The 16,901-nt window shown below is 44.0% G+C and overlaps 1 protein-coding gene across 4 annotated transcripts in view; it reads right to left on the minus strand.

Annotated features, from left to right (window-relative positions):
- Positions 1-3,285: 3,285 nt before the first annotated feature.
- The window catches only part of Rrm2b (ribonucleotide reductase regulatory TP53 inducible subunit M2B), a 35,472-nt gene continuing 21,856 nt past the window's right edge, over positions 3,286-16,901 (minus strand). For all 4 annotated transcript variants that reach the window (XM_038342604.1, XM_038342603.1, XM_038342606.2 and 1 more), the window contains exons 6-9: positions 15,881-16,014; positions 10,129-10,233; positions 7,841-7,954; positions 3,286-7,008 (exon numbers count right to left, since the gene is read on the minus strand). In XM_038342604.1, the coding sequence (XP_038198532.1) occupies positions 6,856-7,008; positions 7,841-7,954; positions 10,129-10,233; positions 15,881-16,014 (506 nt within the window). In that variant the 3' untranslated portion in view covers positions 3,286-6,855. The remainder of the gene's footprint in view (positions 7,009-7,840; positions 7,955-10,128; positions 10,234-15,880; positions 16,015-16,901) is intronic.

A 16,901-nucleotide genomic window follows, 5' to 3' on the forward strand; every position in this document is an offset into this window, starting at 1 on the left:
AGTTTTTTACTCCTTCAGCACAGTCTTGTCTGCTGCTGTCTGCCATGACACTGCTCGCTTTGATGGGGTTCCCACACCCAGTGTTGTTTGCTTCTGCATACCACTTTGGATTAGGTGTTACCATGTCGGCCCTGGTCCTGCTGTCATTTGGGGCCACCCAGCTCCCGTGCAGCACACTGCAGACTCTGCCTGGTGGCTGGGGGACCTGGACCCTTACACAGCACTTTGAGGACCATTTCAGATAGAAGGGTCCATCTTAAACAGGTCAGATACACCCCTCTCAATTCCCTGGTCCTAAATTTTTTTCTTTAACTTAACTTAGTCCTCTGTTCAGCCAATACCTTAGACAGGTGTAAGAGACACCAGACATTTCCATACCACAAACACCAGACAGGAACAAACAGAAGAGCACCCAGCCTTCTCAGGTTCCCCCTCCCCCACCCACCCACAAATAAGCTGGAAGCAGTCTTGAGAATCTGCCACCCAATTCCTTTAACCTGTTGTGCTTAAACTCCCGCATTTTTATTATATTATCCTAATTAGAGTTACCATCTGTTTGCTGATGGGCCCAACTAAAACACTTCTGAATGTACAAACCTTGATTCTTTCTAACCTTTTTTTTTAAATTCCAGGAACTGATTAAAAAATAAAACTATAATCAGATTAGATGCAAGTCAAGAAATTTAATATATCTTCTGCAAAAATCATCATGACTTACATTCTGCAAAAAGTAGCTGTGTATCATCTTGATTGCGGAAGGAGGCTGAGCACAGGAAGAGCCTGACTCCAAAGGTGCTTTGGACTCTTTCCTCACTGCTGTCCTCAGATCAAAGGGATCCTTTTCTTCCAGTTTCAATGAGGACACCAGAGGGCAAGGGGAGGCCCCAGTGGACCACACTCCAACCCTGCGCTCAGACACCGAGAACACACATGCAGAATGGAGCAGAAGACTCCAGAACTAAGTGGCCATGAGGCCCAGGTATGAGCACAGTACTCTCTGAAGATAATGGCTCCCTGGAGAAAACCAAACACAAAACTTTGTAACTTGAATTTGTTACATCCAAAGGAAACTCCATTTCCCCAGACCCCAAAGGCTGAAGGGACAAATGCCTATCTGTGGCACCTGTTGGCACAGGAGCACACGCTGGGCTCCTTGTCCCTCGGCATTGCATGTACTTATTACACATTTCAGAGTCCATGCATCCTAGCTCATCTCTCATCTCCCTCCTCCCCACCTAAACTTCCCCAGTCACGGGTCCCCCACCCCAGCTACTCATTCTCCTTATAACCCTGCTATTTTGGCTGTGCTCCCTCCTTCTCCCCACTCCCACTTACTCTCCCATGCCCCCTTCCTCATTCATCTCCCCTCTCTCTGCTCTTGCTTCTCTCCTGGCAGGTCCAGTCTGCTGGCCGTGTTCTGTCTACTACGTTCTCTCCCTGCTCTGGATTCTTCCAGATGCCTCTGGCTGTTCTGTCTCTCACGTCTACAGTAAAACCCTTCCCCTTAATCATGCCATGGAGCAGTCATGGCGACAGCTTATGGGAATTCTACAGCCAGCTTCATAGGTACTAGACGTAGGGTTTCTGTAGTGTCAAAATAGTTTGCAGTTTTTTTTTTTTAAATCTGTGTCAAAAGTCCACAGAGTAAGGAGCACAGAGGTTTAGGAATAAAGTCACCAGCAGGGAGGAGAGAAGGAACAAGAAACAATGGAGATTTTGCTGGACAGTTTTACATCAACTTGACACAGACCCAAATCACCTGAGTGGAGAGAGCCTCAATTAAGAAAATGACTCCATAAATTCAGGTTGTAGCCAGCCTGTAGGGTGCTTTCTTAATTAGAGATAGGCGCGGGAGGGCCCAGCCCATTGTGGGTGGTGCCATCCCTGGGCTGGTGGTCCTGGGTTCTATAAGAAAGTAGGCTGAGCAAGCCATGGTGAGCAAGGCAGTAAGCAGCTCCCCTCCATGCCTCTGCATCAGCTCCTGCCTCCAGGGTCCTGCGCTGCCTGAGTTCCTGTCCTGCCTTCCTTCAGTGATGGACAGTGATGTGGAAGCATAAGCAAAATAAACCCTTTCCTCCCCAAGCTGTTTTGGTGGTGGTGGTTTCATCCCAGCAACGGAGGAGACCCTGGCTAAGACAGTGGAGATGGAGAGTGGCTTACCAGACAACCATGGCAGGGCTGCCGCAGAGTTGAGGCAGGCAATCATGCGATGTAAGTGTGTGAGAGCCTGGGGGTGCGGGGCATCTGTGGAGGTCAGAGGCCAGCCATCTGGGAGTCAGTCCTTCCCTCCCTCCTTTATGTATGTTCTGGGGTCCGACTCAGTCACCAGGTTTGCACGGCTGGCAAGCACTGCGATCTCTTATCATCTCACCAACCCCGTTGTGTGACCTTTCCTTTGCAGCATTTGGCCGCTGGTGTGCAAATGCAGGAAACCAGGACCATCCCACTGGAACAGTGCTGGGGGACTTGTTGAGTTTTCCTACACTTAATAAAGTCTAGAGAAACAGAGTTCAGGGCACTGATAAGATGGCTACTCTCATTAATGTGCTAGATGCAGGGGTCCTCAGCCTTCCTAAGGCTGCGACCCTGTCATACAGTCCTCACGCTGTGGTGGCCCCAACCATAAAATTATTTTTGATGCTACTTCATAACTGCCATTTTGCTACTGTTATGAATCATAATGTAGATGTTTTTGGGGAGAGAGGTTTGCCAAGTGGGTCACAACAGAGACTCTCAGCTAGGGGAAGAGAAATGAGAGCAACAGAAGACAGGGGTGTGGGAGCAGCAAGTGAGAGGGCTGAGGGCCACGGTCAGTGTACACTGTGGTGGCTGGAGAAACTGAACAGACTGTATGACGTGCACTGACCTGCACACACAGGAGACACTGAACACACTGTATGACGTGCACTGACCTGCACACACAGGAGACACTGAACAGATTGTGTAACGTGCACTGACCTGCACACACAGGAGACACTGAACACACTGTATGACGTGCACTGACCTGCACACACAGGAGACACTGAACAGACTGTGTAACGTGCACTGACCTGCACACACAGGAGACACTGAACACACTGTATGACGTGCACTGACCTACTCACACAGGAGACAATGAACAGACTGTGTAATGTGCACTGACCTGCGCACACAGGAGACACTGAACAGACTGTGTACGTGCACTTACCTGCACACACAGGAGAGACAGTGCACTCCCCTTAGTTGGGACTGAGGTAGTCTGCACGAATAAAAAAATGGTCTTACCCATGAAAAACACACACAAAATGATATAATACAGTTTATTTCAACAAACTTTACAAAACTGATAATTTTTTTGGTGGAAAAAAAGCCCTGAGTCTCTATAAGCAGGGTCGGTTTGATTGACCATAATGTATTTTAACAAAATATATTTAGGAACACCATGTCTCATAAAGCTTCTTACACACGTGGCAGATGCTGAGATTTTGTTAAATGATCACTTAGAAAAGTCAAAACAAAGTTGTAAAACAGTTAAATACATGTTTAAAATATTGTGAACTTACTTTTCTTTACCAAAAAAAAGAGCCATCCTCTGGTCTTCCTGGTTTACATGTTTTCTTTCACATAATTAAGTCACAAATCTGAAGAGCGACTTCTCCTACTAGGCCCCCAGGAATACCAGATTCTCCTGCAGACCCAGGGCAGTTTACAAAGGAGCAGATTGTTTAAGGAAGGGATGAGAATTACAATCTCACTTCTGAGTTCTGCACCCCAGGTTCTGCCTGAGGTGACTTCCAACTCTCTCAATTAGTTCAAGACATGACACTTGATCTTAGAGCTAATTTGGCTTTAGTGCAGCCCACCACTGACATGACATTGAGCTCTTAGCTTAGTTGTAAAAAGTAAATCTGGAGAGTCTATGAGAATGACATAAATATATTTAAATATAAAATACATAATCTGAATATTAAATTATTTTTAACATGCACATCTTCTTTATGCACAAAAAATAAAGTTGTATCTGGGCATGGTGGCGCACACCTATAATGCCTATTTGGGAAGCTGGAGCAGGAGGCTCAAGAGTGTAATCCAGGCCAGACTGCGTGATGAACTCCAACTAAAAGAAGAAAAACAAAATATAATAAAATGGTGACAGAAGTAGAATCTGGATTTTTTTTTTTTTTGGTTTATTGAGAAAGGGTTTCTCTGCAGCTTTAGAGCCTGTCCTGGAGCTAGCTCTTGTAGACCAGGCTGGTCTCGAACTCACAGAGATCCGCCTCCCGAGTGCTGGGATTAAAGGCATGCGCCACCACCGCCCGGCAGAATCTGGATATTTTAAAATGAAACACCGTAACTTCTTCAAATAACAGCATGGCTGGGAGTGGATTACATCACAAAGTAACTGTTTATTACTGAAATTCAGTCCTGCAGAAAGCGCTGGAATAAATGCACCCAAAGCTGCTCCACACCATGCGTGCTGAATTGTGCAGTGGAACTATTGTTATGATGAAGTTGATTATGATTCTATGATAAACTGAATTTCTTTGAAACACGTGTGCTGGAAAAAAGAGAAAAGCCATGAACTTAAACTTTCTTTACCCACGAGACACTGAAAAGATATCCTGTAACTTTATGATTCTTCCATGTCTAGGAACCAAAACAGGCATAATAAATACATGTGCATCTTGGGGGAACTGGTGCAGAATACTGAATGGAGCAACATTGCCGTGTATTAAAATTCAGTTTTTTGATATTAAGACTTCTTCTAAACACAGCTTTGCTTATTGCTGCTGTAAACAGGCATCACACGAAGGCACCGGCATGACTCACACGGAAGATCTGGACTTAAACTTCGGGGCCATACCCAGTTGAACTGTCGTCTTTCAGTCTGAGATGATAACTGCTTTAGATGGTTTTGTATGGCAGTAGCGAAGTATCTTGAAACACGCTACCTGAACACTCCAAGCTCTTTGGTACTCTGATATTCTACAGTGCCGTAAACAGTAATGCATGGTAGTTTACTTTAACAAAGGAACGGGCAAAACAAATCACAATGAATGAAATTTAAAGGATATGACAGCCCCAGAATCTCACAGTAAAAGGACAGTGGCTGGAATCGTGGCTGTTTTTCAGCTCTCTGACCCTCACCCCTATCTCCATGTTTTAGTAACAGGTGCTGGAAGGCTTAGAAGGGTATCGGGTGACCACATGACCAGTGGGAAGCACACAGCAAGAAAATCAATCTGACTGTAACCCAAACACTTCATTTCTGATAGTCCCTCTAACAGTGGAACTATGCGGCCTCTCTTGCATTCATTTAGAATTCCTAGTTTGATCAATCAGTAGTTATAGAACACATGGAGCAAAACTTACATAGAGAGAAATCTCTGAATTTCGGTTTCCAGAACTTTGTTTGTACTCCATGTGCGTGCACTCTGTGTGCACTGTGTGCACGTGTGCACTGTGTGTGCAGGTGTGTGTGCACTGTGTGCACTCTGCATGTGTGCATGTGTGTGCACGTGTGCACTGTGTATGTGCACTGTGTGCACTCTCTGTGCGTGCACGTGTATGCACTCTGTGTGTGTGTGTGCAAGTGTGTGCACGTGTGTGCACTCTGTGTATGTGCACGTATAAGTGTGTGGCATGTGAGCATGTGCTGCTATGGTTTCTATGGAGTTCCCGGGGATCTGGACTCAGGCCCTCATGTTTGGGCAGCAGGCACTTCACCGAGTAGGAACCAGGGTTTGATGGGGCTCAGGCTTCCTCTTGGTGCTTCCTGAAAATGAAGAGGGCACACTGCCCAGGCGGCCTGGCTCCTGGCCTGTTCCTCTCCCTTATCATCTAGCTCTCCACCATACACAGTCCCACTAAAGAGCATCCCTTCATAACACTGTGGAGAGATTTAAAGTATAAAGACATACAGATGAAGTCTATCACAAAACATCGCAAGGTCTACCAGCTCTGAGAATATGACTTTGGGAAGTACCCATCTATCCTGGTTCTAAACATTCCAGGGCTGCACCTGGCAAAAGTTGGTTTTTTAATTCCTGAAGGAGAACTGCTTTTCTTCTAAGGCCCACAACCATGGCAACATCTGGATTCTGCTCCACAGGCCTCTACCGCCCTAAGCAGTTATGAGCTACATTCTTTACTGCAGATTGGGACAGGCAAAGGGGCTGATGAGAATCATGACCTCTCTAAGGTTTCATATTCTTATATTCTTCCTGCAATGGACTCTAAATGGACCCTAATGGACTAAATCTCCATCTAACCTAGAATCACAGTCACTTTGGAGAGTGTTACTGTGACCAGTCGTATCGTTGGTGTTAACTGGTCGTCCAGGTAGTGGAGGGAAACTTATCTTTGTGTATCTGTTCTTCTGTGACCTCCATGAACTTGGAGGTTTACAGATCATTGCCCTGAAGTTTACAGTGACTGACTGACCTGCCAAGGTCACACAAAGGAGTAAGGGCAGGATGTCAAACTCATATATGACTCCTCAATCCATGCTCTTAATGACATCTTATGTGTTAACGAATAAAGAAAAAGTCACGCCCTCTCACTGTATAAACTGAAGTGCATTTTGATAAATCAACTGTTTATAATTTAGTTCTTGATTTCCTTCTATTCAAACTCTCATTTCCTTGAAGGAAATACTCAACGTTTCAAAAGGACAGAAAAATAAATTGCTATTTTACCAACAAGGTTTTGTTTGTTAGTTTGCTCTTGCTGCTGTTATTTGGGTTTTGAGACAGATCTCTATACGTGGCTCTGACAGTCCCCAAACTCCACCTGCCTTGGCCTCCCTGGAGTGCTGGGATTAAAGGCATGTGCCACCATATCTGGCTTCTGTGGTATTTTTAAATGGGGAGAGATTTAAAAGTCTGCATCCAAGGTGAAGACATTGTCTGTGGTTTCCGCCATGACTGCGAACCGCTGGTACTCAGAAACTCGCTTCTCAAAGAAATTCGTTTTCCCTTCCAACGAAATGTTTTCCATAAAATCAAAGGGATTTTCTGCCTGGAAAACCTGAAAGAAAAGAAATGTCGCTAGAGATTCTGAAGAACCCAGTCACACTGCACAACCAGGGCAAAGATAAAACACGACAGGTCCTCACTACCCAGGCACCTGCAGGGCCACGCTGCCCCTCTAAGATGCTGAGGGCTTCCGACGGCTGTCACCAACCTCATTTTAAGTTTCAAAGGATCTTGAAAAACATTTTTTTTCTTACAAAACAAGTCTGTGTCCTACATATTTTATTTTCTTGTCCATCAGAAATAGGCCACGTGGCCCAGGTTGTCCACAAACTTGAATCCTTCTGCCTTAGAATGCCAGAATTATGGGTGGACATCACAATCCAGCTTGTCATGTGTTTAAAGGAGACTAGCATGTTATGTGTGCTTTCAGGAGACCAAACGTGAGAGGCCTCACTGGCCTGCAACCCTGTTGGTGGTGTGTGGTCTGCACGAGGATGGAGCCCAGGGGCTCCTATATTCCAATGTTCGGTTCCAGGCTGGCAGGCTACCAAGGAAGGAAGAGAAGGTGTGGCCCTGCTGGAGGAGATGTGTCACGGGGGGCGGGGGGGGGGTGTTTGAAGTTTCGAAAGCCCGCGCCAGGCCCAGCTGCTCTCTTTCTGCCTCCTGTCTGTGGACCAGGATGCATGCTCTCAGCTCCTGCTTTGGTGCCATGCCTGTCTTCATGCCATGCTCCATGGACGAGCCCTCTGAAACCATAAGCCAGCCCCCACCCCACCTCCGTTATGTGCTTTCTTTCATAAGCTGCCTTGGTCACGGTGTCTCTTCACAGTGACAGAACAGTAACCAACACAGGTAGTTAACATGATTTAAAACACTTTAGTTACCTTAGAGAAGCCAAGTTCCACAAGTAATCTGTCAGCTACAAACTCAATATACTGTTTCATCAGAACACAGTTCATTCCAATGAGGCCGACAGGCAAGGCTTCTGTCAGAAACTCCTGAAACACAGACAAAGCCAGAGTCAGATCCAAACACATAACAATAAGTATACATCCCCAAATACGGAGTATGACGGTTTTAATTTGAAATGTCCTCCACAGGCTCATGTATTTGAACACCTGGTTCCTTCCTGGTACCACTGTTTAGAAAGGTCATGGGTCACCAGGCGAGAACTCTGAGGGCCTTCTTCCCATCCCATCTCTACTTTCTGGTCTGCCAACACTGGAAGGAGGGAGCTCTGAGCTCCTGCTGGAACCTTCCTTGCTGGGAGAGACTGCACCTTCTGAACCACGAACAGGTTCTCCCAGAGGAGTCAACAAGGCACGGGAGTTTAGCTTTCTCCATATTCTAGACACTGCTTTGCTCGAGGAAGGTGTGCCAGGATAAATTAACATGATGGACAATGCCATCTGTTTACAAATGTTTGGGAGATTACTAATTACATGATTTCAACTCCTCAGGGGGCCAAAGTGAAATAGAAATAGCAAATTACTGGATCTTTTAAAGCAGTGCTACAGGACCTGACTCCTAGATTTCACCAACAAGGAAATGGCGATGTTCTGTCCTCAAGTCTCCAGACAAACCTCAGAGACACCACCGTGGGAAGCAGGGCCACAAAAGCGAGGCAGGAAAAGGACAGTAATTACAGAGAGTGTGGAATTAGACAGACACGGGTTCGGAGGTCGGGAGATATACTGAAATCCAACTATATTTGAAGACAGTAGTAAAGTGTTAATGGAGGGAAGGGAAAAGCATATTAACCATGAAACTCACCCTCAAAATGGTACGAAGATGCCGAAATACAAACACATTTTTCCAATAGCATGAAAACCCTGCCTATATCCTACATGCTGTTCAAAAGCAAGTCGAGCAAATCTCGTCTTTGAGTTAGCTCTTTGGAGTGGACTGTTAAGTAGAATATCAAGCAGCTTCCAGGCACCACATTCACATGCTATAAATTAAGTTTTACTCTAATTCACTTCCTGATCCACTGTGGAAATATTTGGCTTGTGCTTCAGCTGGGTAGCCTGCTACATACTGAAGCTATAAAACAAAAATTGCCATCTCTCTCTAGTAGTTAGAATATAAAACTAAGAAGCTATAATAATTAAAATGTTTGCTATGTGATCATATTTAAAAGAAATTAAATATAATTTTAATTATATATCTATATAACTTTGTAGATTATATAAATATATAATTTAAATAAATTAAATTTAAGCAAATGGATTTAAAACAAAAATACAGCCCTGAAATAAACAAGATATACAGAAAACCCTGATATGTAATAAAGGCTGACTTTTAATCAAATTATAAACTGAGGTAACAATTTCAATATATCATGTGTCAGTGGTTTGAATAAGAACGCTCCAGAGGCTCATATATTTTCATACTTGGTCCCCAGTTGGTGGAACTGTTTGGGAAGGACTAGGAGGCATGGCTATGTTGGAGGAGGCGTGTCACTGGGGGTGTGGGCTTTGAGGTTTCAAAAGCCCACACCATTTTCACTTAGCTCTCTGCCTTCTACTTCAGATAAGGATGTAAGCTCTCGGCTACTGCTCCAGCACCACACCTGTCTACTCCCGTGTTCCCCACCATGATGGTCATGGACTCTAGAACCTTGAGCCCCAGATTAAATGTTTTTCTTTTATGAATTGGTATTTTTCCACAGCAATGGAAAAGCAACCAAGACACTGTCATATTGAACTACATGATATTGACGTACAAATTATAACTTACAATTGTCAAATGCTTCTGGGCACAGTGGCACAGTGCCAGGAAGGTGAGGCAGAAGGGCTGCATTACTCCAGGAGTTCAAGGCTAGCCCACACAGTACGAGGCACCATTTCAAAACAAATTTTAAAGGCAAACTGCAGGGACTGGAAAGGCGGCTCCACTTGAGCACTGGCTGCTCTTCTGCAGGACCAGGCTTTCATTCAGGCACCCACAGGGACCTCACAACCACACGCAGCTCCGCTTCCAGGAGATCTATTCTCCTTTGCTGGACTCTGTGGGCAGCAGGCAAGCATGCAGAGCATAGATAGACATGCAGGCAAAACATGCATGCACATAAAACCAAATAAAAATAGAGCAAAAAAAACTGAATATAAAATAGGATGCAGTCACGTGATAACCGGATGTGCTAATAACTACGTTAAGCTCCCACGCTTACCTGCTCAATTTTAACGGCATCGACAATGATCTCCCTGACCCTTTCTTCTGAAGGCTTATTTACCAAGTACTGAAACATCAGGCAAGCAAAGTCACAGTGAAGCCCCTAAAACAGAGGGCAAGCCATTAGATAGATACTTGTACACAATGTGTCAATGTGCTAAGACCTTTCTCCTTCAAACTGCATTGAACGCCAATGCCATAACTTATAATAGAAACTTTAAACGATAGTAAATCTTAAGTTTTTAACATTTTACATTATTAACATTTTATAATATTAATACTAATTTACAAACCAAAAAATTTGTAACAAAAACATTTTGGAAAGGAAACAATGTAAGATGCGACAACAAGAAAACTGATTTTTTTTTTTTTTTTTTTTTTTTTGGTTTTTCGAGACAGGGTTTCTCTATAGCTTTGGAGCCTGTCCTGGACTTGCTCTTGTAAATCAGGTTGGCCTTGAACTCACAGAGATCAGCCTGCCTCTGCTTCTCAGAGTACTGGGATTAAAGGCATGTGCCACCATTGCCCCCGCTGAAAAATGATTCATTTTTAAATGTAAAAATTTTAAAGAATGATTGAAGAACTGTAATTAGTTACGGTGATAAATCATGGTTGCCAATTTGATGGGACTGAGAATCACCATAGAAATATCTGTGACATCATAGATCACCTCTGAGACATCTGTGATTTTTCTGTATTAGGCTAATAAAGTGGGAAGACCCACCCCTACTGTAAGTGGTACCACCATTCGGTACCATTCCACAGACTGGGGTCCTGCACTGAATAAAAAGCAGGCAGTGAGTTGGACACCAGCACCCTGCACTCTCTGCTTCATAATAACCGAGGATGCGAGCGAGCGACCGACTGGGGATGCTACAGGACCAGCTGGTGCTGCGCTGCCTTCCCTGCTGCGATGGACCATACCCCTTGCCCTGTGACCCAAACAAGCCCGCCTTCCCGCCCTCCCTCCCTTCCTTCGTTGCTTCTGGTCAGGGATTTTCTCAAGGCAATGGGGAAAGCAGCTATCGCAGGAGCACTTACAGAGACTACGGAAAGACAGTGTTTGCTGCAGTAACAGCTCTAGAGAAAAGAGAACTTGGTGCGGTGCAAATGGAAAAGCAGGTGCCCAACACCTGAAGCCACAGGAAATAACCCAACCAGAAAAATAAACACAGGAACAGCCTCGAGCACAAAATGACTACTCTATAAAACCTGAAGTAGCTGCAGAACAGATGGATGAGCGTTAGCCAGCACTCGGGACTCCAAATCAGAGCTGAAAATTCCCCCCAAAAAAACAGGGAATTTCCACAAATTCAAAACAGAAAAAGAAACAAGGCCACATTCAGGATTTCCCAACAATATTAATGTTTAAAACACAATGCCAAGGTAGGGTCCATTAATATTTTTAAACTACAAAGAAAGAAATAATTTTGTAAGGGACCACGGATGGGAAAGGAATGCTTACTGTAAGAGGGTAGAATTCAGAATGGCTTAGGTCTTGTTAAGTAACACAAGGGACCAACCACTCAGAAAAGAACCTCATGTCAAAGACTGTATTTCAAGTAATACCTACATAATCATTCTCTGGTAAAAACCATCTGAATAAACAAATAAAACCCATACCCTTTGGAAAGCTAATCATGGAACTGTACTAATTATTTTTTCCCCACGGAGTTGACTCAGGACAATGCCTGGATTAGCAAAGGCAGCATGAGAGATGCTAAATGCTGCTTGTAACTGGCAGCTAGCTAATGACTGCAGAGACCAGTAAACCAATGACAAGAGCAGCTGTCAGATCGATAAATGAATAACTTTGCAATTTAAAGCAACTCCAATCAAAATCCTGGTACTTTTTAATCCAAAAGCTACTCTGGAAGGATAAATGGGAATAACCTTAGAAGGATGTCTTAAAATGAACATTTTGAGATGTATTCTATCAATCAGTAAAAGACAGCAGTGCCCACTGAAGAATAGGCTTGGGGGCTGGAGAGATGGCTCAGAGGTTAAGAGCATTGTCTGCTCTTCCAAAGGTCCTGAGTTCAATTCCCAGCAACCACATGGTGGCTCACAACCATCTGTAATGGGGTCTGGTGTCCTCTTCTGGCCTGCAGGCATACACACAGACAGAATACTGCATACATAATAATAAATAAATAAATATTTTTTAAAAAGTCTGAAGTACAGGCTTGTAATCTCAGATACTAGAGAAGTTGATCAAGGCCTGCCTGGGCTACAGAATGTGTTGTGTGTCCATCTAGGCAACTTGGTAAGGCCGAATCTCAAAACAAAAGGAAGAGGACAGGGAAATAGCTCAATGGTAGAGCGCTTGTTTTGCAAGCTTAAGGCCCCGATCTTGTTCCTCAGCACAGGATAAAACTGGTGTTATTCTAGCCCTCATGGGTCAAGGTCATCCTCTGCTAAATACTGAGCTGAGACCAGCCTGGGAGACATGAGAACCCTGTCTTTAAAATCACCAGGGCTAGCAAGATGGTTCCTTGGGTAAAGACTCTGCTGCCAAACCTGAAGATTTAAGTTCAGTCCCTGGAACCAACATGGCAGGGGTGACCCAACTCCTACAATGTGGTATCCTCTGACTTCCACATGTGTGCCATGGCAGGTGCCACCCAGGCAGACACCAGACGGGGACACACACACACACACACACACACACACACACACACATAAACACATGCAATACGTGTTTTTCAAATAAAAGGATCATTTGAGAAAATATTTAAAATAAATACAATGAAATTGAAATTGCATGTTATACTCATCCTATCACAAATTCAGCAAACAATGTAAAAAAAAGGTCAATCAAACCAAGCATAGTGGTGTACTCTTTCAATCCCAACACTCACAAGGCAGGTGAATCTCTGTGTTCCAGGACAGCCTGGGTTACACAGAGAATCCCTGTCTCAACACAATAATAATAAAAGAGGCCAATCAATTACTGTGTGTTAGGAATATGCCAATAACCATGGCAAATTTGAGTATTTCTTTGAGGATTAAAGAATGCAATATAAATGGCCTTAGAATATTAATAGTACCTACACAAGAAAAATATGAACATCACAACTGGAATAAAGGACAAGAGGTAGCTACAGAAAATATACATAATATAATTATGAGAAAGAGCTCAACACCAGCAATAAACAAATGAAGTGCCAGCTTATCTATCAGATCTGCCCAGCATCGAGCGTATTAATCCAAGCTCTGGAGAGGATAAGGTAAGAAAATGGTCACGCATGGCTAATGGAACTGGAAACGGCTATAAATTTTCTGGAAAGAAACCTGAGCAAATATAAATAACCATGCTAATTCTTCTTTGTGATTGAATTTAAGAAAAATTAAAAGCTAAGACAAGCTTATATGCGAAGTTTCACTTGGTTAAAGCAAAACAGCCTGGCATGGTGATGACTATCTTTCATCCCAACACTCGGAAGGCAGAGGCAGGCAGATCTCTGTGAATTCAAGTCCAGCCTGGTCTACGGAGCAAGTTTCAGGCCTGCTAGGGTTACACAATAAGATGCCATCTCAAAAAGAAAAAAGCTAAGCAAAAATTCAGGAAACCAATTTCTAATTAGGATCAAATAAATGATACATTTACTCACCAGAATATTACAAGCCTAACAATCTGTTTTGAAAGAATGCTTAGTATAAAAAGGGCTCACAACATTGGCCAACTGGAGAAAGAATGGTGTGCTGACTCATACCTGCAACCCAACACTCAAGGTGAAGGCAAGAAAATGTCCAATCCAAGGTTAGCCTGAGCTACAGGGTGTTGGGGGATATTAGATCACACTGAACCCTGAGTTTGCATATGTGTTAATTAAATACAATTAACCTTGGGTCAGGAAGCTGAGTTAGCTAGCAACTAGCTGACAGAAAGTAATCATAGAGTATCAGAGGGTATCTGAGGCGGGGGGAGGGGAAGGGGACAGGGAGAGGGAGGGAGGGGAAAAGAAAGAGGGGGGAGGGGAAGGGAGACGGGAGGGAGAGAGAGAGGGAGGGGAAGACAGAGAGAGACAGAGAGAGACAGAGAGAGAGAGAGAGAGAGAGAGAGTAGTAAGGAGGGATTTGGAGATTTGGAGCGGTGTGTTTTTCTTCTGGTTTAGGGAAGCAGGAACATGGCTCTTTTGGAGATGCCACCAAGGAGGGAAAGTTAGTTACTTGTCAGTCTCTCTGAGCTAGCAGGTTTTCACCCCAGCCTTTGGATCTCTAGTCTTATTTATAAACAGAACAAGAGAGATTTAGCAGCAGTGACAGAGCCGGTGCCACAGAAGCAGGCCAGTGACTGTGGAGTCACAATTGCCGGCTGAATTAGCAGTAGATTAAGGCGCAGCCACTGTGCTGAAGTTAGAACATGGTGAGATCCTGTCTCTAACGAGCAAAAGAATGTAAGAGCTACAAATTATAAAAAATATGATATATACACACGGGGATGCTGGAGAAAGAAACAGAGAGATTTAAATGTAGAAAAGTCTATAAGTAAACATTACCTCTGAGTTTGCTGACTTTTCTGCTAAATTCTCTATGATAATTGTGGCATTTATTGTCTAAGTTATTAGAAAGTTAAAGACATCAAGCAGAAGAATATAATTATAACAAGCATTTGTACACTTAAAAAACACTTTTCACGGGGCTGGAGAATTAACACAGGAGTTAAGAGAACCTGCTCTTCAAAAGAACTAGGTTTGACTTCCAGCACCCACGGGGTGGCTCACGACCATCAAGAATTCCAGGTCCAAAAAAAAAAAAAAAAAAAAGAAAGAAAAAAAAAAAAAAAATTCCAGGTCCAGGGGTTCCAATATCACCTCCTGAACTGCAAGGGCACCAGGTCTGCACACAGTACACTACATACATGTAGGCAGAACATCCAAACACATAAAATAAATAAGAAATCTTTAAAATTTAAATGCTTGTCACACACACCGTTTCCTCACACTCTAACAGCCCCTGCTGGAGTTGACAGCTGAAGAAATGGAGGTTCAGAGAAGTCACCTGAGGAGGCTCCTCAGAAGACAAAAGCAGAGGAGCCCGGGTTAGTGCGGGCGGATGTGAACTGGGCAGCTATCAGGGACTAAACTGGAAATAAGGGTAGTGTCCATGCTAACAAGTTTAGCATCTAACCAAGTAGGCAAGCTGAGAACTCGTGAGAACAAGTGACTCCTGAGAGAAGCAGTGCTCAGCTAACGGAATCGGGAATGCTGAGTTGTCTCTTTGAAAAAAGTGATCGACAGGTGAAAAAATAAATAAATGAAGGTGAGGAGAAAAATGAGAAGGTGTGGCAGGCAGGGTGAGATAAGACTTGGTTATAACTGGATGTGGCTCCCAGGATATCGGGCTGTGACAAGCGGATGGAACCGAGCAGCCCGTTTGGGAGGTGACAATGAGTTGTGCTCTCTGAGATGCTTGTTTGAGACGCACACGGAGGGTGCAGAGAAAACACCTAGCGTGCACATGAATGCAGGCCTGGAACTCGGGAAAGAGTGACTGGAGTCCAGAGAAGGCTGGAGGATGTGTGAATGTTTAGATTCCATGAGGACAAAGGGGACCAAGGCAAGAATCTATGACATTCATATTTAAGGATAGGTGGAGGCCAAGGAGGAACAGCGGCTGTGGAAGAAACAGAGTCTCACAGGCCCAGGCAGAAGTGTGTGTCTATTCCTTTTCGCCATCTCCAGGGGAAGGAAAACTGAAGGAGCACGTGTCACACACGCGCGAGGGGAGAACACTCCCTTCCTTACTTCATCCCTGCTGATCAGTTCGTTTGAGAAAGTGAGTCCAGGCATGAGGCCTCTCTTCTTCAGCCAGAAGATAGCAGCAAATGACCCAGAGAAGAAAACGCCTTCCACGGCAGCAAAGGCCACCACTCTTTCCCCTACGAGACAAAACAAGTTCCATTTTCTAACTGGACGCTGAAGACATTCGTGAGTCTACATATGCAGGGGGTTTTTACAACATTACACTGCCTTCCTACGAAATGAGCCAAACAAGACAGTGCTCCCCACAGCCGTCTTCAGGGCAGAGGTTTCCACTCTGCCTGTTAAAGGAGAAAGACATGTCTGTTTCAAACCCTGTGGCAAGCATGGATTTGAGTAGGTGGTATTGTCTGCACAAAAAAATGGATTTTCATACACCAAATAAATAAAAAAGAGGTGATTTTCCTGTAAAGAGCACGTGCCTGTGAGTGCAGACACGTGTGTGAGCTCACTACGTGTGTGAGCTCACAACGTGTACACAGGTGTGGATGCTAGAAAGGGAAGCACGAGATAAACCTTATGACAACCATCTTCCTCTAATGGGAGGAGTGGTTGCTAAGGTTTATATTTTTGTTAGCAGCCCATTGTTGCTAAAAGATTAGCTGTGAGCATTTCAAAAACCTAGCAAAATAATTTTAAAAAATCAGCTGAAAGCAATGAATTCAGCTCGAGGATAAAATGTTCTGTTAAGGACAGAAGAGCCAACTTAAAAGTTCATTCACTGAAGGCAAGGTCTCTGCAGAGACTCATTCCTAAATATCTTTAGTGACGTCACAGCTGTGACACTGTCTTTAGGGTATTTTGGATTGTAACACACATACACACACACACAATACAATTTTAAAATTTAAAACCATTCTATAGACATGTCTAATTTTTATGCTGAAATCCAGAATTTCTAATTTTCAGAAAAAATATGTAAATCTCAAAAAGCAGGGTGACTGAAGTGTTCCTGGCTGTCTCTAGAGGAGCCTGCTTTGCCCTTGCTCTTTCCTTGCTTACCTCA

The sequence above is a fragment of the Arvicola amphibius genome, chromosome 9 (assembly GCF_903992535.2).
Source record: "Arvicola amphibius chromosome 9, mArvAmp1.2, whole genome shotgun sequence".
Lineage (NCBI taxonomy): Eukaryota > Metazoa > Chordata > Mammalia > Rodentia > Cricetidae > Arvicola > Arvicola amphibius.